This window comes from Triturus cristatus, chromosome 11 (genome assembly GCF_964204655.1).
Source record: "Triturus cristatus chromosome 11, aTriCri1.1, whole genome shotgun sequence".
Taxonomy (NCBI): Eukaryota; Metazoa; Chordata; class Amphibia; order Caudata; family Salamandridae; genus Triturus; species Triturus cristatus.
The window spans coordinates 57563644-57586013 of NC_140594.1; the positions used below are offsets into that span (position 1 = coordinate 57563644).

Sequence of the window (22370 nt, forward strand, 5' to 3'; positions counted from 1 at the left end):
ATGCAGGACCTGCCAAGGTCCAACCAGACAGCCTGGTCTCTGATGATGCAAGACCGCTGAGGCCCAACCAGACAGCGCTGGTCTCTGATGATACAGGTCCCGTCAAGGTGCAACCAGACAGCGCTGGTTTCCGATGATGCAGGACCCATCAAGGCCCAGCCAGACAGCGCTTGTCTCTGATGATGCAGGACCCGCCAAGGTCCAACCAAACAGCGCTGGTTTCCGATGATGTAGGACCCGCCAAGGCCCAACCAGACAGAGCTGGTCTCCAACGATGCCGGACCCGCTAAGGCCAAACAGACAGCGCTCGTCTCTGATGATGAAGGACCCGCCAAGGCACAACCAGACAGCGCTGGTTTCCTTTGATGGAGGACCCACCAAGGCCCAGCCAGACAGCGCTTGTCTCTGATGATGCAGGACCCGCCAAGGTCCAACCAAACAGCGCTGGTTTCCGATGATGCAGGACCTGCCAAGGCCCAGACAGCGCTCGTCTCTGATGATGCAGAACTCGCCAAGGCCCAACCAGACAGCGCTGGTCTCCGATGATAGCAGGACTCGCTAAGGCCCAACCAGACAGCACTGGTCTCCGATGATTCAGGACCCGCCAAGGTCCAACCAGACAGCGCTGGTCTCCGATGATGCAGGACCGCCAAGGCCCAACCAGACACTGCTGGTCTCTGATGATGCAGGACCCGCCAAGGCGCAACCAGACAGTGCTGGTTTCCGATGATGCAGGACCCACCATAACCCAGCCAGACAGCGCTTGTCTCTGATGATGCAGGACCTGCCAAGGTCCAACCAGACAGCGCTGGTTTCCGATGATGCAGGACCTGCCAAGGTCCAACCAGACAGAGCTGGTCTCTGATGATGCATTACCACCAAGGCTCATCCAGGCAGTGCTGGTCTTTGATGATGCAGGGCCGCCAAGGCCCAACCAGATAGCGCTGATCTCGGATGATGAAGGACCACCATGGCCCAACCAAACATTGCTGGTTACTGATGATGCAGGACCCGCCAAGCCCAACCAGACAGTGCACATCTCTGATGATGCAGGATTTACCAAGGCCCAACCAGACAGCGCTCGTCTCTGCTGATGAAGTACCCACCAAGGCTCAACCAGAGAGCGCTGGTCTCCGATGATGCAGGACTCGCCAAGGCCCAACCAGACAGCACTGGTCTCCGATGATGCAGGACTCGCTAAGGCCCAACCAGACAGCACTGGTCTCCGATGATTCAGGACCCGCCAAGGTCCAACCAGACAGCGCTGGTCTCTGATGATGCAGGACCGCCAAGGCCCAACCAGACACTGCTGGTCTCTGATGATGCAGTACCAGCCAAGGTGCAACCAGACAGCGCTGGTTTCCGATGATGCAGGACCCATCAAGGCCCAGCCAGACAGCGCTTGTCTCTGATGATGCAGGACCTGCCAAGGTCCAACCAGACAGCCTGGTCTCTGATGATGCAAGACCGCTGAGGCCCAACCAGACAGCGCTGGTCTCTGATGATACAGGTCCCGTCAAGGTGCAACCAGACAGCGCTGGTTTCCGATGATGCAGGACCCATCAAGGCCCAGCCAGACAGCGCTTGTCTCTGATGATGCAGGACCCGCCAAGGTCCAACCAAACAGCGCTGGTTTCCGATGATGTAGGACCCGCCAAGGCCCAACCAGACAGAGCTGGTCTCCAACGATGCCGGACCCGCTAAGGCCAAACAGACAGCGCTCGTCTCTGATGATGAAGGACCCGCCAAGGCACAACCAGACAGCGCTGGTTTCCTTTGATGGAGGACCCACCAAGGCCCAGCCAGACAGCGCTTGTCTCTGATGATGCAGGACCCGCCAAGGTCCAACCAAACAGCGCTGGTTTCCGATGATGCAGGACCTGCCAAGGCCCAGACAGCGCTCGTCTCTGATGATGCAGAACTCGCCAAGGCCCAACCAGACAGCGCTGGTCTCCGATGATAGCAGGACTCGCTAAGGCCCAACCAGACAGCACTGGTCTCCGATGATTCAGGACCCGCCAAGGTCCAACCAGACAGCGCTGGTCTCCGATGATGCAGGACCGCCAAGGCCCAACCAGACACTGCTGGTCTCTGATGATGCAGGACCCGCCAAGGCGCAACCAGACAGTGCTGGTTTCCGATGATGCAGGACCCACCATAACCCAGCCAGACAGCGCTTGTCTCTGATGATGCAGGACCTGCCAAGGTCCAACCAGACAGCGCTGGTTTCCGATGATGCAGGACCTGCCAAGGTCCAACCAGACAGAGCTGGTCTCTGATGATGCATTACCACCAAGGCTCATCCAGGCAGTGCTGGTCTTTGATGATGCAGGGCCGCCAAGGCCCAACCAGATAGCGCTGATCTCGGATGATGAAGGACCACCATGGCCCAACCAGGCAGCGCTGGTCTCCGATGATGCAGGACCTGACTAGAGCAAGCAGACAGTGCTGGTCTCCGATGATGCAGGACCCGCCAAGGCACAACCAGACAGCGCTGGTTTCCGATGATGCAGGACCCATTAAGGCTCAGCCATACAGCGCTTGTCTCTGATGATGCAGGACCTGCCAAGGTCCAACCAGACAGAGCTGGTCTCTGATGATGCATTACCACCAAGGTTCATCCAGGCAGTGCTGGTCTTTGATGATGCAGGGCCGCCAAGGTCCAACCAGATAGCGCTGATCTCGGATGATGAAGGACCACCATGGCCCAACCAGGCAGCGCTGGTCTCTGATGATCCAGGACCGCCTAGAGCCAAGCAGACAGTGCTGGTCTCCGATGATGCAGGACCCATATGCAGTGTCTGTAAACCCAAAGAGATGGCACTGTTCTCAAGCATGCCACTGCCTATCCAGTTTAATCCAATGCCACCCGCATCCTTCTTCTTGGCTACTGCCCTGGTCGCACTTCCAAGGGAATCCAAGGCTGGCCATGCTTACTACAGACTGTCGACCTGACTCTCTTAGTGCTGGTACAGGCTCTTGTACTCACTTTGTATTCAGGAGACAGAGAGCTGGTCCATGTCTCATATGCTGGTATCTCTGTCTCCGCAATGCTTGGCTTGAGGTGGCTCGATCACTTTCAATTGTCAGCCATTGGAGGCATCTCTCTATGGCCCAGGAGCCGAGATCTGATAGGACTTTAGGAATGACCTGCATGTCACTGGAGTAACTGCAGCAGTGAGGCTGGAAGATAGGACGATGAAGAAGCCAGTGCAGAACCCCACCCTGTCCTTCTGTGCCTGGGTCACTGTGGACCTGCTGGGCGAGCCATGCAGCATCGCCTGCGCAGGGCAGGTCTAGGAACAGAAGCGCCGCCGCCCCATTAGTCAACGATGGTCCAGATGCCTTCCCACAGGGAAGCTGCAACCAGTAAGAAAGAATGGTTTCTTCCTTCGAGGAATGCTGTTAGTTCCCCGAAGGCAGATCTTTCAATGAGTTTGCTTAAGATTCAGACTTTTATCAATCATGCAGTTCCACAGACAAAGTGAGTTTTTAAAAAAGGCAACCAGCTGACCCATTATGCAAGATCCTCTGCCAGAGGGAGTTTGTTTCAGTAGCCATGATGGGGGGGGGGGGGCGACACGACCTGACCCAATCCGATGAACCCAGTAGGGTGACCAACTGGCATGGGTGCAAATTCAGGACGGTGAGTGTAAACATTCAGAACAAAAATTCAGGACAGAAGGTCAAAATTCAGGACTCAACTTTGGGACAAAAGGTACGTTTTACAGACACATCAGTGCAATTGCGAGATGTAAAGCAGCACATATAGCATGTAGCTAATTGGGACCTGCAGTGCTGGACAAGAGTGAAGTCTTCTGAGTGGCCAGCTTTATGTGTCAGATCGCTCAGGTATTCCATGTCTGTTCAGCTGGTGATGAGTGGTGTAGGGGCTGGTACAGTACTGAGTGATGGATAAGACCCATAGCGAACAGGTCTTGTGTGAGGGTAAGAGCATGAAGCAGGAAAAAGGAGTTATTAACCAGCCTTTCACTATAAATAGCAGCACACTGCGGAGTGTTATGGTATTATTGCGGGTTAGAACGGTTACATAGGAGGTGACATTACTATATAATGCCCTCGCTAGCCATATATCAGCCCTCCGTATGTTACCTGTATATGGGAAATGGTAGAGTGCTTGGGTGGTTTCATTTCTGTGAGCTGTAAACTGCAGATTCTCATTGATGCACAGAAGTGTGCTACAGACTAGAAACTGTATATGTTGTTGAGGCATTATTGCAGGTTAGGAGGAGGCACTGTCTTTTACATACAGAACATTTTCTATTGAATGGACGCAAAATGCCAACATGCAGTTTTACTGATAAAACTACATAGCGCGGGAGGTCACCACATGCATTAACATGTCATTCTGTGTGTGACAATCATCAGCCGCAGACAAAATGACAATGGGCGGGGTGGGGCTGCTCTTTTGCTCAGAGGATGAGTGCGAGGCGGCCCCATCTGGGAGCTGAACCTTCTCACAGGGGAACAGTGCTGCTCCCTGCAATGCCCAAAATTACAGACAAAACGCGTCTGTAAAAGAGATAATCACGGGATAACGGACGGAAGTGAGATCCAAATCACCGACGGTCCGAGAAATTTACAGAAGGTTGGTCACCCTAGAACCCAGGACCCTGAACGGCTCTTCCAGCCCAGCAAACTGATAGGCTGATATCAGCTAATCCATGCACATCTCTCCCGGCTGGTATTATCTTATCCATGCACATCTCTGCCGGCTGGTATCAGCTAATCCATGCACATCTCTCTCGACTAGTATAAAATAATCCATGCACCGATCTCATGGCTGGTATAAACCAATCCATGCACATTTCTCCCGGCTGGCATCAGCCCCTCCATGCACCTTTCTCCCAGATGGTATCAGCTAATCCAGGCACATCTCTCCCGGCTGCTATCAGATAATCCATGCAACGCTCTCCCGACTAGTATCAGCTAATGAATGCACATTGCTCCCGGCTGGTATCAGCTAATCCATGCACTGCTCTCCTGGCTGGTATCAGCTAATCCATGCACCGCTCTCCCGGTTGGTATCAGCTAATCCAGGCACATCTCTACCCGCTGGTATCAGCTAATCCAGGCACATCTCTACCCGCTGGTATCAGCTAATCCATGCACCTCTCTCCCGGCTGGTATCAGCTAATCCATGCACATCTCTACCAGCTGGTGTCAGCTGCTCCATGCACCGTTCTGCCGGCTACTATGAGCTAATCCAGGCACATCTCTATCGGCTGGTATCAGCGAATCCATGCACCGCTCTCCCGGCTAGATATCAGCTAATCCATGCACATATCTACCGGCTGGTATCAGATAATCCATGCACAGCTCTCCCGGTTGGTATCAGCTAATCCATGCCCCGCTCTCCGGGCTGGTATCAGCTAATCCATACACTGCTCTCCTTGTTGGAATCAAATAATCCATGTACTGCTCTCCCGGCTGGTCTCAGCTAATCCGAGCACAGCTCTTCCGGCTGGTATCAGCTAATCCAGGCACATCTCCACCGGCTGGTATCAGTTTATTCATGCACATCTCTACCGGCTGGTATCAGTTAATCCATGCACCGCTCTGCTGGCTGGTATCAGCTGATCAAAGCACAGCTCTCCCGGTTGGCATCAATTAATCCATGCACCGCTCTCCCATCTGGTATCAGCTAATCCATACACTGCTCTCCACGCTGGCATCAGATAATCCATGCACCGCTCTCCCGGCTGGTATCAGCTAATCCAAGCACAGCTCTCCCGGCTGGCATACGCTAATCCAAGCACAGCTCTCCCGGCTGGCATCAGCTAATCCGGGCACATCTCTCCTGGCTGGAATCAGCTAATCCAAGCACAGCTCTCCCGGCTGGTATAAAATAATCCATGCACCGATCTCCCAGCTGGTATCAGATAATCCATACCCTGCTCTCCTGGCTGGTATCAGCTAATCTATGCACCGCTGTCCCGGCTGGTATCAGATAATCCATGCACATATCGCCAGACTGGTATCAGTTAATCCATGGCCATCTCGCGCGGGTGGCATCAGCTAATCCATGCCCTGCTCTCCCGGGTGGTATCAGCCATGCAGTGCTCTCCAGACTGGTATCAGCCAATCCATGCACCGCTCTCCAGACTGGTATCAGCCAATCCATGCCCGCTCTCCAGACTGGTATCAGCAAATCCATGCACCGCTGTCCAGACTGCTATCAGCGAATCCATGCACCGCTGTCCAGACTGCTATCAGCGAATCCATGCACCGCTGTCCAGACTGCTATCAGCCAATCCATGCAGCACTCTCCAGACTGGTATCAGCCAATCCATGCCCGCTCTCCAGTCTGGTATCAGCGAATCCATTCCCGCTCTCCCGGCTGGTATCAGCGAATAGATGCCCTGCTCTCCCGGCTGGTATCAGCGAATCCATGCCCGCTCTCCCGGCTGGTATCAGTGAATCCGTGCAGCACTCTCCGGCTGCTATCAGCTAATCCATGCCCGCTCTCCCGGCTGGTATCAGCTAATCCATGAAGTGCTCTCCCGGCTGGTATCAGCTAGTCCTTACACCGCTCTCCCGGCTGATCTCAGCTAATCCATGCCCATATCTCTCGGGTGTATCAGCTAATCCATGCCCCGCTCTCCCGGGTGATATCAGCTAATCCATGCAATGCTCTCCAGACTGGTATCAGTCAATCCATGCACCGCTCTCCAGACTGGTATCATCGAATCCATGTACCACTGTCCAGACTGGTATCTGCGAATCCATGCACCGCTGTCCAGACTGGTATCAGCGCATCCATATATCGCTGTCCAGACTGGTATCAGCCAATCCATGCCGGCTCTCCCGGCTGGTATCAGCGAATCCATGCCTCCTCTCCCAGCCGGTATCAGTGAATCCATGCCCCGCTCTCCAGAATGGTATCAGCGAATCCATGCCCGCTCTCCAGAATGGAATCAGCGAATCCATGCCCACTCTCCCGGCTGGTATCAGTGAATCCATGCAGCGCTCTCCAAACTAGTATCAGCGAATCCATGCAGCACTCTCCGGCTACTATCAGCTAATCCATGCCCGCTCTCCCGGCTGGTATCGGCGAATCCATGCAGCACTCTCCGGCTGCTATCAGCGAATCTATGCCCGCTCTCCCGGCTGGTTTCAGCGAATCCATGCAGCACTCTCCGGCTGCTATCAGCGAATACATGCACGATCTCCCGGCTATCAGCTAATCCATGCACCACTCTCCAGACTGGTATGCGCAAATCCATGCACAGCTCTCAAAATTGGTATCAGCGAATCCATGTGGCGCTCTCCAGACTGGTATCAGCGAATCCATGCAGCCCTCTCCAGACTGGTATCAGCGAATCCATGCAGTGCTCTCCAGACTGGTACCAGCGAATCCATGCAGCGCTCTCCAGACCGGTATCAACGAATCCATGCAGCGCTCTCCAGACTGGTATCAGCGAATCCATGCAGCGCTCTCCAGACTGGTATCAGCCAATCCATGCAGTGCTCTCCAGACTGGTACCAGCGAATCCATGCAGCGCTCTCCAGACCGGTATCAACGAATCCATGCAGCGCTCTCCCGGCTGATATCAGCTAATCCATGCCCATATCTCTCGGGTGTATCAGCTAATCCATGCCCCGCTCTCCCGGGTGGTATCAGCTAATCCATGCAATGCTCTCCAGACTGGTATCAATCCATGCACCGCTCTCCAGACTGGTATCATCGAATCCATGTACCACTTTCCAGACTGATATCTGCGAATCCATGCACCGCTGTCCAGACTGGTATCAGCGCATCCATATATCGCTGTCCAGACTGGTATCAGCCAATCCATGTACCACTTTCCAGACTGGTATCTGCGAATCCATGCACCGCTGTCCAGACTGGTATCAGCGCATCCATATATCGCTGTCCAGACTGGTATCAGCCAATCCATGCCGGCTCTCCCGGCTGGTATCAGCCAATCCATGCCTCCTCTCCCAGCCGGTATCAGTGAATCCATGCCCCGCTCTCCAGAATGGTATCAGCGAATCCATACCCGCTCTCCAGAATGGAATCAGCGAATCCATGCCCGCTCTCCCGGCTGGTATCAGTGAATCCATGCAGCGCTCTCCAAACTAGTATCAGCGAATCCATGCAGCACTCTCCGGCTACTATCAGCTAATCCATGCCCGCTCTCCCGGCTGGTATCGGCGAATCCATGCAGCACTCTCCGGCTGCTATCAGCGAATCTATGCCCGCTCTTCCGGCTGGTTTCAGCGAATCCATGCAGCACTCTCCGGCTGCTATCAGCGAATACATGCACGATCTCCCGGCTATCAGCGAATCCATGCACCACTCTCCAGACTGGTATGCGCAAATCCATGAACAGTTCTCAAAATTGGTATCAGCGAATCCATGTGGCGCTCTCCAGACTGGTATCAGCGAATCCATGCAGCGCTCTCCAGACTGGTATCAGCGAATCCATGCAGCGCTCTCCAGACTGGTACCAGCGAATCCATGCAGCGCTCTCCAGACCGGTATCAACTAATCCATGCAGCGCTCTCCAGACTGGTATCAGCGAATCCATGCAGCGCTCTCCAGACTGGTATCAACCAATCCATGCAGTGCTCTTCAGACTGGTATCAGCAAATCCATGCAGCGCTCTCCAGACTAGTATCAGCGAATCCATGCACTGCTCTCCTGGCTGCTATAAGCAAATCCATGCAGGGCTCTCCAGACTGGTATCAGCGAATCCATGCACTGCTCTCCCAGCTGATATCAGCCAATCCATGCCCGGTCTCCGGGCTGGTATCAGCGAATCCATGCAGCACTCTCCGGCTGCTATCAGCGAATCCATGCGGTGCTCTCCAGACTGGTATCAGCGAATCCATGCAGCACTCTCCAGCTGCTATCAGCGAATCCATGCAGTGCTCTCCAGACTGGTATCAGCGAATCCATGCAGCGCTCTCCCGACTAGTATCAGCTAATCCATGCACCACTCTCCCGGATGGTATCAGCGAATCCAAAAAGCGCTCTCCCGGCTGGTATCAGCGAATCCATGCAGTGCTCTCCTGGCTGGTATCAGAAAATCCATGCACCGCTCTCCCGGCTGGTATCAGAAAATCCATGCACCGCTCTCCCGGCTGGTATCAGCGAATCCATGCCTCCTCTCCCAGCTGGTATCAGTGAATCCATGCCCCGCTCTCCAGAATGGTATCAGCGAATCCATGCCAGCTCTCCCGGCTGGTATCAGTGAATCCATGCAGCGCTCTCCAGACTGGCATCAGCGAATCCATGCAGCACTCTCCGGCTACTATCAGCTAATCCATGCCCGCTCTCCCGGCTGGTATCGGCGAATCCATGCAGCACTCTCCGCTGCTATCAGCAAATCTATGCCCGCTCTCCCGGCTGGTATCAGCGAATCCATGATCCACTCTCTAGACTGGTATGCGCAAATCCATGCACAGCTCTTAAAATTGGTATCCGCGAATCCAGGCAACGCTATCTCGATTGGTATCAGCTAATCCATGCACCGCTCTCCCGGCTGGTATCAGCTAATCCATGCAACGCTCTCCCGGCTGGTATCAGCTAATCCATGCACCGCTTTCCAGACTGGTATCAGCCAATCCATGCCCGCTCTCCCGGCTGGTATCAGCGAATCCATGCAGCGCTCTCCCGGCTGGTATCAGCAAATCCATGCAGCGCTCTCCAGACTGGTATCAGCCAATCCATTCAGTGCTCTCCAGATTGGTATCAGCAAATCCATGCAGCGCTCTCCAGACTAGTATCAGAGAATCCTTGCACTGCTCTCCCAGCTATCAACTAATCCATGCACTTCTCTCCTGGCTGCTATAAGCGAATCCATGCAGGGCTCTCCAGACTGGTATCAGCGAATCCATGCACAGCTGTCCAGAATGGTATCAGCGAATGCATGCACTGCTCTCCCAGCTGATATCAGCCAATCCATGCCCGGTCTCCCGGCTGGTATCAGCGAATCCATGCAGCGCTCTCCAGACTGGTATCAGCGAATCCATGCAGCGCTCTCCAGACTGATATCAGCGAATCCATGTACCGCTCTCCCGGCTGGTATCAGCGAATCCAAACAGCGCTCTCCCGGCTGGTATCAGCGAATCCATGCAGCGCTCTCCTGGCTGGTATCAGCTAATCCATGCACCGCTCTCCCGGCTGGTATCACCGAATCCATGCAGTGCTCATCAGACTGGTATCAGCGAATCCATGCACTGCTTTCCCGGCTGATATCAGCCAATCCATGCCCGCCCTCCCGGCTGGTATCAGCGAATCCATGCAGAGCTCTCCCGGCTGGTATCAGAGAATCCATGCCCTGCTCTCCCGGCTGATATCAGCCAATCCATTCCCCTTTCTCTCGGCTGATATCAGCGAATCCATGCAGTGCTTTCCAGACTGGTATCAGCCAATCCATGCACTGCTCTAACGGCTGGTATCAGCTAATCCATGCACTGCTCTCCAGGCTGATATCAGCCAATCCATGCCCGCTCTCCCAGCTGATATCAGCCAATCCATGCAGGGCTCTCCCAGCTGATATCAGCCAATCCATGCAGGGCTCTCCCGGCTGGTATCAGCCAATCCATGCAGCGCTCTCCAGACTGGTATCAGCCAATCCATGCAGTGCTCTCCAGACTGGTATCAGCAAATCCATGCAGCGCTCTCCAGACTAGTATCAGAGAATCCATGCAGCGCTCTCCCGGATGGTATCAGCGAATCCATGCACCGCTCTCCCGGCTGGTATCAGCGAATCCATGCAGTGCTCATCAGACTGGTATCAGCGAATCCATGCACTGCTCTCCCGGCTGATATCAGCCAATCCATGCCCGCCCTCCCGGCTGGTATCAGCGAATCAATGCAGAGCTCTCCCGGCTGGTATCAGCGAATCCATGCACTGCTCTCCCGGCTGGTATCAGCGAATTCATGCAGTGTTCATCAGACTGGTATCAGCCAATCCATGCAGTGCTCATCAGACTGGTATCAGCCAATCCATGCACTGCTCTCCTGGCTGGTATCAGCCAATCCATGCACTGCTCTCCCGGCTTTTATCAGCGAATCCATGCAGCGCTCTCCCGACTTTAATCAGCGAATCCATGCACTGCTCTCCCGGCTGGTATCAGCCAATCAATGCACTGCTCTCCTGGCTGGTATCAGCAAATCCATGCACAGCTGTCTAGACCGGTATCAGCAAATCCATGCACTGCTTTCCAGACTGGTATCAGCGAATCCATGCACTGCTCTCCCGACTTGTATCAGCGAATCTATGCCCGCTCTCCCCGCTGGTATCAGCGAATCCATGCACTGCTCTCCAGGCTGGTATCAGCAAATCCATGCAGCGCTCTCCAGACTAGTATCAGCGAATCCATGCACTGCTCTCCCAGCTGGTATCAACGAATCCACGCACTGCTCTCCTGGCTGCTATAAGCGAATCCATTCAGGGCTCTCCAGACTGGTATCAGCGAATCCATGCACAGCTGTCCAGAATGGTATCAGCGAATCCATGCACTGCTCTCCCAGCTGATATCAGCCAATCCATGCTCGGTCTCCCGGCTGTTATCAGCGAATCCATGCAGCACTCTCCGGCTGCTATCAGCGAATCCATTCAGCGCTCTCCAGACTGGTATCAGCGAATCGATGCAGCGCTCTCCAGACTGGTATCAGCGAATCCAAGCAGCGCTCTCCAGACTGGTATCAGCGAATCCATGCAGCGCTCTCCCGGCTGGTATCAGCGAATCCATGCAGCGCCATCCCGGCTGGTATCAGCGAATCCATGCACCGCTCTTCCGGCTGGTATTAGCGAATCCATGCAGCGCTCTCCAGATTGGTATCAGCGAATCCATGCAGCGCTCTCCAGACTGGTATCAGCGAATCCATGCAGCGCTCTCCAGACTGGTATCAGCGAATCCATGCAGTGCTCTCCCGGCTGGTATCAGCGAATCCATGCAGCGCTCTCCCGGCTGGTATCAGCGAATCCATGCACCTCTCTTCCGGCTGGTATCAGCGAATCCATGCAGTGCTCATCAGACTGGTATCAGCAAATCCATGCACCGCTTTCCAGACTGGTATCAGCGAATCCATGCACTGCTCTCCCGGTTGATATCAGCCAATCCATGCCCGCTCTCCCGGCTGGTATCAGCAAATCCATGCAGCGCTCTCCCGGCTGGTATCAGCAAATCCATGCAGCGCTCTCCAGACTGGTATCAGCCAATCCATGCAGTGCTCTCCAGACTGGTATCAGCAAATCCATGCAGCGCTCTCCAGACTAGTATCAGAGAATCCATGCACTGCTCTCCCGGCTATCAACTAATCCATGCACTGCTCTCACGGCTGGTATCAGCGAATCCATGCACTGCTCTCCCGGCTGATATCAGCCAATCCATGCCTGCTCTCCCGGTTGGTATCAGCGAATCCATGCAGCGCTCTCCCGGCTGGTATCAGCGAATCCATGCAGTGCTCATCAGACTGGTATCAGCCAATCCATGCAGTGCTCATCAGACTGGTATCAGCCAATCCATGCACTGCTCTCTCGGCTGGTATCAGCCAATCCATGCACTGCTCTCCCGGCTGGTATCAGCGAATCCATGCAGCGCTCTCCAGACTGGTATCAGCGAATCCATGCAGCTCTCTCCGGCTGCTATCAGCTAATCCATGCTCGCTCTCCTGACTGGTATCAGCCAATCCATGCACTGCTCTTCCGGCTGGTATCAGCCAATCCATATACTGCTCTCCCAGCTGGTATCAGCGAATCCATGCACTGCTCTCCCGGATGGTATTAGCGGATCCATGCACCGCTCTCCCGGCTGGTATCAGCGAATCCATGCAGTGCTCTCCAGACTGGTCCCCCTTACTTGCCGGTGCTCCTGCACGGACTTCTTATCCTTCCCTGGTGCTCCCCCTGGGTTCTTGTGGTCCTGTTAATGCCTTTCCCACTCCAGCAGCGCCTGCCCAGACAGCACTCTGGCCCTCCCAGGTGCAGAGACGTGAGTAAGGGATCAGGGATAGCTCCTGGCCCATCTCGCTGGGCTGAAGTCCAAGTAATGGAGAAGCCACTTGTAGACCTTCTCCAGGCTTGTATGACAGGTTAAAGCAGATAAGGTTTCCTGAAGAAATCCACTTACCTGCAAATTAGTTTAACTGAAAATAAAAGAAGGCGCTTCACAGGACACTGACTAGTAGAAAAACAGGTTGACAGGGCTGCCCGGCTGCAGCTCAGACAGATCTGGAGAACAAATCTTCCCCTGGACACGCCTGCTGTCATCCACATCAGATAATGATGAATGACTTAAACACTGCTGGTGAGAGAGAGGCCACAGGGAAGCAGGGCTCACAGACATGGCGGTGGGCTCTACAGCTGAGGCTACGACACACTGGCAGAGCCTCCTGGTGGAGCGGTAAAGGGAAATCTGGCAATGCTAAAGACAGAGGTGCTCTGACAGAGCTGTGTGTAAGCCAGGGTTAGGTGCACTGGCAGAGCTGTGTGTAAGCCGGGGTCAGGTGCTCTGACAGAGCTCTGTGTAAGCCAGAGTTAGGTGCTCTGGCACAGCTGTGTGTAAGCCGGGGTCAAGTCCACTGGCAGAGCTGTGCTTAAATTAGAACTAAGAGGCACTGGAGAGATCTGGTCAGGCCAGACTTAGATGCACTGACCGAGCTGTGTTTATGCCAGCCTTAGGTGCACTGACAGAGCTGTGCGTAGGCCAGGCTTAAATGCACTGGCAGAGCTGTGCGTAGGCCAGGCTTAGGTGCACTGGCAGAGCTGTGCGTAGGCCAGGCTTAAATGTACTGGCAGAGCTGTGCGCAGGCCAAACTTAGGTGTACTGGCAGAGCTGTGCGTAGGCCAGGCTTAGGTGTACTGAGAGAGCTGTGCTTAGGCAAGTCTTAGATCCAGTTGCAAAGCTGTGCTTAGGCCAGCCTTAAGACCGCTGGCAGAGCTGCGCATTGGCCAGGCTTAGGTGCACTGGCAGAGACAGGCCAGGCTTAGGTGTACTAGCAGGGCTGTGCTTAGGCCAGGCTTAGGGACACTGGCTGAGCTGTGCTTCGGTTAAGATTACGATGCACTAGCAGAGCTGCGTTTATTTCAGCATTCTAATACATTGGAAAATTAGTGCTTAGGCCAAGACGGAGCTGGACCAACAGAGATGTCCTTCGGTAAGGATTAGAAAGCACTGGCAGAGCTCTGCTTAGGCCAGATTGAAATGCACTGGCAGAGCAGTGGCTAGAGAGTATTTGTGTGTGGATTGAGGAGGAGCTGTGCTCAGATCAGGATTACGATATCCTGGTAGAGCTATATATGGATGTACTGGTTGAGCTGGCTTAGGCCAGACTGAGATCCACTGGCAGAGCTCTCCCACTGCAAAAGTACATGCACTGGCACAGCACTGCTTACGTTCTGAGTGAGCTGCAATGGCAGAGGAGTGTTTGGCTGAGGTCCAAGCTGTGCTGGCAGAGTTGTAGTTATTCCAGAATGAGGTGCCCTAGCAGAGCTGTGCTTAGTTCAGAATTGAGCTGCACTGTCAGTGCTGTGCTTAAGACATGAGTGAGCTGCGCTAGCAGAGGAGAGATTGAGACATAGCTGAGGTGAGGTGGCAAATGTGAGCATGGAGCTAAGCTGGCAGAGGGGTTCTTTGTGAGCATGGAGTTTAGCTGGCAGAGGTGTACTTAGGCCAGATGGAGATGCCCTGGCATGGCTGTTCTGTGCTAGGCTGAGGTGGCAGTGATGTGCAATCACAAAGACATGGGTTTTTGCTTCACGATCTGCACATCCACAAACAGTCAATAACAAAACAACATGTATGACTTAAATTTCACATGTAGAGGTGCTACAATGGTGTCAGCAATACCCACCCATCAGGGTATCAACACATTAGGACGAATCCTAAGGCAACATACAAATTCACAATACACCTGAGCACACCCAAGAAGAATAACTGTGATCCAAAGGTTTAGTCAAAACCTGAGCAACGTGAACAATAGTCAGTTATTAAAATGTCCTTTATCACAATCGTATATAAAGAAGCTTTCCAATCAGGTCCTGTTGCAGATTTTTTAATCATCGGACAACAACGCAGAACAGTAGCAGCCGACGCGCGTTTCGCCCTCAGGGCTTTTTCAAGGCTAGAAAGTCGAGGTTAGGTCTCCTAACTGATTTAAAGTTGAGGATTATGTATCCATCTTTTCCTGAATTAATTCCCGGATCATCAACGCCCACGCTAATCGTCTTGTAACACGTAAGGCTGTGAGACTGGGACACGTTTTGAGCGAGCGGTTTGTCGTTGTTATCAATAAAATTCCCCTTCGACCCTGGGAAACGAATACCGGACCTTGATAAGTCCTGATTCGAGAAACGAAATCCTGTGAAAGACGCATCCAATTCAGTTTACATCACAGTTACTTCAGATGGAACAATGAATTCTTTCAGCAACTATCTGGCACTTCTATGGGCAATTGTGCAGCTCCATGCTACGCGAATCTCTACATGCACAAACTAGAACGGGACCATATTTTATTCAATCCTGAGTGGTGTGATAAGATCCAACAATTTTGGAGATACACAGATGACATCTTCCTGATATGGCATGGTGATACCTCCGATCTTCACCGTTTTCTTAGATTCTTGAATACCATTGACGATAGAATTCAGTTCACCCACAACATGAATTCCCATCAAGTACCGTTCTTGGACGTATTGGTCATGAGACAAGGCAAAAAATTGATGACGGCTGTATATAGGAAAGATACGGATAGAAATAACACCCTTCACTTCGACAGTTGCCATCAGATTTCTTTGAAAAGACACCTGCCCTACTCTCAAATCATAAGGATTAAACGCATCTCATCTACTACGGATATTTTTGAAAAAAATAAAGAACAACTAATTACCAAATTCAAAGAAAGAAAATACCCTAATACAGTCATCACCGATGCCATTGAGAGAGCTAAATCAGTTGGACGACCGCAATTACTCAACAAATCCATAAAATCAGATACTACTAATAGACCGGTATTTGTATCCAAATTTTCCACAAAAAGTCAACAAATTAAAAAAGTGATCTTGAAATACTGGCCTATGATCCGTAATGAAAGCGATTTCAATGGGATATTCAATTTCCATCCACTTTTCGCATATCAACGCACTAAAAATTTGAAAGAACTGTTATCTCATCCGCCTAAACCCATTGTCAGCACGTACAGAGGAACAATCCCTTGCTTGAACTACGGTCATTGTAATAACGTTATCAAAGGCACACGGATCCTTCATCCTACCAAAGGAACACCCATCCGATTACACACGACCGCTACATGCGATTCCAAAAACTTGATTTATCTACTTAAATGTCCTTGTGGTTTACCATATGTGGGAAAGACTGAGCGAAAAATTAAATTAAAGTCAGATTAACTGAACATAAAAGCAACATCAGAACCAAGTTTGAGAAATCTCTTGTCGCTGCACACTTTAACAAAGAGAGACATAACATCAGTCAATTGAGATTTCTGGTGCTAGAAGTCGTGAACACACTACAAGGCACCGACAATACTAAAAGACTCCTCCAAAAAGAACTTATTTGGATAAAAAGACTCGATTCCTGTCACCCCAACGGGCTTAATGACCGTCTGGAATACAGTTGTTTTCTGTAATCTATGTATCTCCCCATTGTACAGTGTACCTCATTCACTGATGATGTTTCCCCTACCGTACCGCCTACTACATTCCTTTCTGATACACTCTTGGTTTCCATTTTATACTTGGTACATCTCCTGTTTTTATCCTCAACACCCTTCGGTGAATTCTAGACTTTCCAATTCACGCATACACACACACCTTTTTCTCTATTTAACTTGTTTCATCAATTCTTTCAGAAGGTTTGCTTACTTAAGTTTCCCATCACACTCCGCTTTCGTTCTATTCCGCGTTACCCGTCAATTCTTTCCTTACTTCTTTGGATTTTTAATATTTTTTTTTTATCTTTCTTACTTATACCCTCATGGTTTTCCCTTAGTTTAGTTACCACTTTTCTTGAACAGGACCCTGTTCAAACATGGCGCGCTACTATTTTCCATTTCTACGAAGTCCTATCTTCATGTCGACCTTCCTTTACGCATTTTTACTCTGCTAATCCTGGTCCTTTGTCACTCTCTTCACTTCACGGTGTAACGGAAGACCGCTTTACACTTGGTAAGTGGCACTCCCGTATCTTTACCCTTTTGTTCTGGAACTTTATGACGTTTTCCGTTAATTTGGTTTTTACCAGGTTTATATATTTTACCCCGATAGACTCTGCTATTTAGAAATTTTTGTACCGCCACGGACTCTACGTTTGATTTAAGGTAATTTCGCCTCACGCTCTTCAAGTCTTCCGTAGCATACACGCTAACGACTTTCTCTATTAGCATGATAACTACTGTTTACCTTCCTTGTGTCTTGCACCTCCCTTACATCGGTTTCTCCGGGTTCCTTTACTTGGTCTTTGCAACCTCCATTTCTTTTTAACCGGCACCTTTATTAATTTTTCCTCGGACTGTTTCTCCACTGTGTTTCAATGCACACCTAACACCTCTAGCGAATTCAGTCTCTAATTTCCGATGTACCGTTTTTTTCTGGCCACATGAACAGCATGTTTCTCTTTGTTTAACCATACTTACCGAACATTTCATTCTATTTCTCCCTCTGACACACTTTGACTTCTCTGGGATTGAACACCTAATCTAGTGATTCTACTTTCACATCACCTTGTTTCATGACATATTACAGCACTTGTATAATGCTTTGGTCCTGTGTCTTGATATTGATTATTACATTTATTCCTAGGACCTTTATCCCCTGACGAAGAGTCAGTTCGACTCGAAATGCATCGGCATTACCATGCTACCTTAAACAATTGATTGATTTATTGTTCATTACACACAAAGGACGGAATTTACTTTAACGTTACCGTGAATAAATGACTTTCACTATTTACAAAACACACTGTGGAGTATATATTCTCAAGAATTTGTGAAATTCATTTAGACGACCTCAAGACTCCTCACGGACCCATCAGGAGTGCATCTGAGGGACGCCAGGCAATCTACCCTGGCGCTCTATAATCATTTTGTCTTAATCCCTTTCGGACAGAGGGACATACCTCAGTTGCACCCAAAACCATATCACAATTGCTGAAAAAATTGAATTCAACCTTTGGACTACTCGTGTGCCTCACTTTTCACCATTATTGAGATGTACTTAGGCCAGACTAAGATGACCTGGCATGGCTGTTCTATGCTAGGCTGAGGTGGCAGAGATGTGCATAGGTAAGCCTGGAGCTCAGCTGGCAGAGGTGTACTTAGGCCAGACTGAGATGTCCTGGCATGGCTGTTCTGTGCTAGGCTGAGGTGGCAGAGATGTGCTAAGGTGAGCCTTCAGCTCAACTGGCAGAGGGGTACTTAGGCCAGACTGAGATGCCCTGGCATTGCTGTTCTATGATGGGCTGAGGTGGCAGAGATGTCCTTAGGTGAGCTTGGAGCTAAGCTGCTACAGGTGTACTTAGGCCAGACTGAAATGTCCTGCAATGGCTGTTCTATGATAAGCTGAGGTGGCAGAGCTGTCCTTAGGTGAGCCTGGAGCTAAGCTGCTACAGGTGTACTTGGGCCAGACTGGGATGCCCTGGCATGGCTGTTCTGTGCTAGGCCGAGGTGGAAGAGATGTGTCTAGGTGAGCCTGGAGCTCAGCTGGCAGAGGGGTACTTAGGCCAGACTGAGATGTCCTGCAATGGCTGTTCTATGATAAGCTGAGGTGGCAGAGCTGTCCTTAGGTGAGCCTGGAGCTAAGCTGCTACAGGTGTACTTGGGCCAGACTGGGATGCCATGGCATGGCTGTTCTGTGCTAGGCTGAGGTGGAAGAGATGTGTCTAGGTGAGCCTGGAGCTCAGCTGGCAGAGGGGTACTTAGGCCAGACTGAGATGCCCTGGCATGGCTGTTCTGTGCTAGGCTGAGGTGGCAGAGATGTGCTTAGGTGAGCCTTCAGCTCAGCTGGCAGAAGTGTACTTAGGCCAGACTGAGATGTCCTAGCATGGCTGTTCTGTGCTAGGCTGAGGTGGCAGAGATGTGCTAAGGTGAGCCTTCAGCTCAGCTGGCAGAGGTGTACTTAGGCCAGACTGAGATGCCCTGGCATGGCTGTTCTATGCTGGGCTGAGGTGGCAGAGATGTGCTTTGGCGAGCATGGAGCTCAGCTGGCAGAGGTGTACTTAGGCCAGGCGGAGATGCCCTGGCATGGCTGTTCTATGCTAGGCTGAGGTGGCAGAGATGTGCATAGGTAAGCCTGGAGCTCAGCTGGCAGAGGTGTACTTAGGCCACACTGAGATGCCCTGGCAGGGCTGTTCTGTGCTAGGCTGAGGTGGCAGAGATGTGCTTAGGGGAGCCTGGAGCTCAGCTGGCAGAGGTGTACTTAGGCCAGACTGAGATGCCCTGGCAGGGCTGTTCTGTGCTAGGCTGAGGTGGCAGAGATGTGCTTAGGTGAGCCTGGAGCTCAGCTGGCAGAGGTGTACTTAGGCCAGACTGAGATGCCCTGGAAGGGCTGTTCTATGTTAGACTGAGGTTGAAGAGATGTGCTTCAGTGATTATGGAGGGCTTCTCCAACGAGTAGCTTGTGAGCTGCTGGTAGCGCTCTAGCTGCCTCTAAGTAGCTCCCCTGTGGCGTGATGCATTGAGTTGATCAGTGGTGGTAATTTTGCATTTGACGGCCACTAATGTACGCTTGTCTGATGTGGTCACCATTACAACACTAATATTAGTAGCTCAGGATGATTTCATTGAACATAAGTAGCACTTATTAAAGAAAGGGTTAAAGGCCCCTGGTTTAGGTCCTAACTGAGCTCCTGGGCTATGGGGAGCCGGTTCAAGTGCATCGCTTTAGGGATATTCATGAAGCACTTTTATCAAACCCCCTGCGTCCTTTAAATGTTCTAAGAGTGGCTCAGTCTAGGGACCTGTGGCCCAGAGATGGCGGAGAGACCCAATGGTCAGACACGGAACCTGTGAGACCAGAAACTACCAATTCTGGATCAGATGCTAAAAAAAACCTAGCAGGACGTCACCATACACCCCTGAGAGTTCACTACGGAACCCCACCCCATGTGAGTAGCAGTGGAATACTTGAAGCGGTCTCCTGAGCTGGTGCACTAGCAACCATCCCAGCCTAAACTAAGGTTGGGGAAGAATCCTGGGGGCAATGCAATGTTCTCAATCCGCTGCCCTTCGCAGCTGCATTAATAAAGGACGGCTCATGGCTGCAGAACAAGGATAAAGGAGCTGGGACTCATGACATGGGCAACTCAAGGTCAAACATCGAGCTTGAAACTGGACAAAATGAGATGCTCAAAATGGACGGCCGCCCACAAACACAAAAGGCGCACTTTCTTTCAAATCACATGTGAAATTGCCTCTTTCACAAGGATAGAGTTAGGGCAAGTGTAACTTACGTCAGCTCCACCACCAGACTAATGAATCATGGTGCGTGTGAGGACCCAGTGTCCAAGGCAGGTCAGGCTCAGACGCAACCTACATGCGACACCTGAGACCAGCAGCAACGAGAAGTGAAGGACAGCGCTTACCTACAGCCCACATCACGGTGTCATACGTCTCGGACTCCTCAGCACCGGAGTCCAGATTCCGCCACGTCACCCGGAGTCTGCCGGTTTTATCTTTCTGTATTCTGGTCGGGGTGCACTTCCATAGAAACTTAGTGCCATAGGACTTCATGTAATCTGTCACCAGCGCCGCCATTTGCTGCAAAGACAGAGGGAAGTGAACACAGCAAAAGTAAAGATTTCAGTCTAGCAACATTAAAAGCAATTGTAAGCCAAGGGTAGATATTTTAGTTAAAGCCACCAGGTTGTATGGATGGTGGGCGCATTGTGTAAAATGCAAACATTAAAACGTTCTGCAAAATATTTAAAAGTCAAACTTCAAAGAATGGTTGTTTGGAAAGATGACATTTGCAGGTGTCGAAAAGATTAGCACAGCAGCGCCACGGGGAATCTGCTAATAAGGGCACCGCACTCGAACAGTGTAAAGCCTGTGCTTGATTTGAGCTGGTGCCTTCTTTTGCTCGGCAACGGCACTTAATTGTCAACACTGGCACTTATGACAGCTGCCACATGGTGGCGCTGTCTGTCTAATTTAGAGATGAGCAGAACAACGATTTATCATTAACATAATATATATTAAAAACTACAAATAACTGCCTCCCAAGCCATTCTTATAGCTCTGGGCGCCTGGAACAGTCTGAATTGTTATTGGCAGCGCTGGCAGAGGCAATGGGTGGAGCAAGCTGCCGTGGCCTCCTGACAAGGGCCCTGGCACTCCCCCCCCCCCCCCCAAAATAAGCATAGTGTCGATCTAAAGGTGGGGTAGGTTATGTCATTGAAACAAAAAGATTGATGAAATGTAAGTTTGTGTGCTGCAAAGTTCTCTTTATCATTGTGTTATGAAATCAGTGCCACTGGATCAGCAAGTTTACGGACACATTAACACATCTGGGCACCAGCCTCCTTGCGATCCCATTGGCTGGGTGTGTGAATGACCAGCAGATTCCAGTACAAGAGCTCTCTGACGTCAGATACCCAGTGTCCCCAGTCTGCAGTTTCACTCGTACCCCATAGTGGCACTACTTTTAATGACACATGCATTGTGGGAACACAACTGGCTGTGTCGGTCTTTGTGCGTTCACAACAGTCCTTAGGCAGCCAGAGGTTACTGGGCCAGGATTGTATCCATCAGAGCTCTTAACCACCGGTGTCCTGGGGGTTAATGTAACTATTGAACCCAAGACTAAGCTTGGAATAACCCATTTAGCAGCTGATCTTCGGGTAGTGAAGTCCAGCAGCCCCACGCTTATTCGGGGCGATGCTGTGGGTTACAAACTCCATTTTATGTATTTATTTAAAATGTTTTATACTGCGCAAAAATGACCACAGGGGGTATCAGAGTGCTTTACAATTTAGCAATCAAGAAAGGTACAAGGAAGTAACAGCAAACCAACAAAAAAACATACAGTCATAATACCCTCATAGAAACTAGCGAGTCCTCAAGAGCATTGGAAGCTAGGGTTCTAAGGCAGAAGTTTCTTCATCAATATCCTTTTAACTGCCGGATTAAAAAGGCAATAGAGGGATTAAGTCTATATTGCGAACATTATCACATGGGGTATCAGAGCACTTTACAATTTAGCAATCACGAAAGGTATAGGAGGAAGTAACAGAAAACCAACAGAACAACATACAATCTTCACATTCTCATAGAAACTAGCGTGTCCTCGAGAGCCCTGGAAGCTAGGGTTCAAGGCAGAAGTTTCTTCATCAATATCGCTTTAACTTCCTTTTTGAAATGGCAATAGAGGTATTCAGTC

The 22370-nt window shown here is 51.1% G+C and overlaps 1 protein-coding gene across 1 annotated transcript in view; it reads right to left on the minus strand.

The window, feature by feature from the left end:
• Window positions 1-22370, minus strand: part of TXNRD2 (thioredoxin reductase 2) — a 683633-nt gene that overhangs the window by 264970 nt on the left and 396293 nt on the right. Inside the window, exon 11 of the mRNA XM_085634274.1 lies at window positions 20575-20749. Within this exon, the coding sequence (XP_085490400.1) occupies window positions 20575-20749 (175 nt within the window). The remainder of the gene's footprint in view (window positions 1-20574; window positions 20750-22370) is intronic.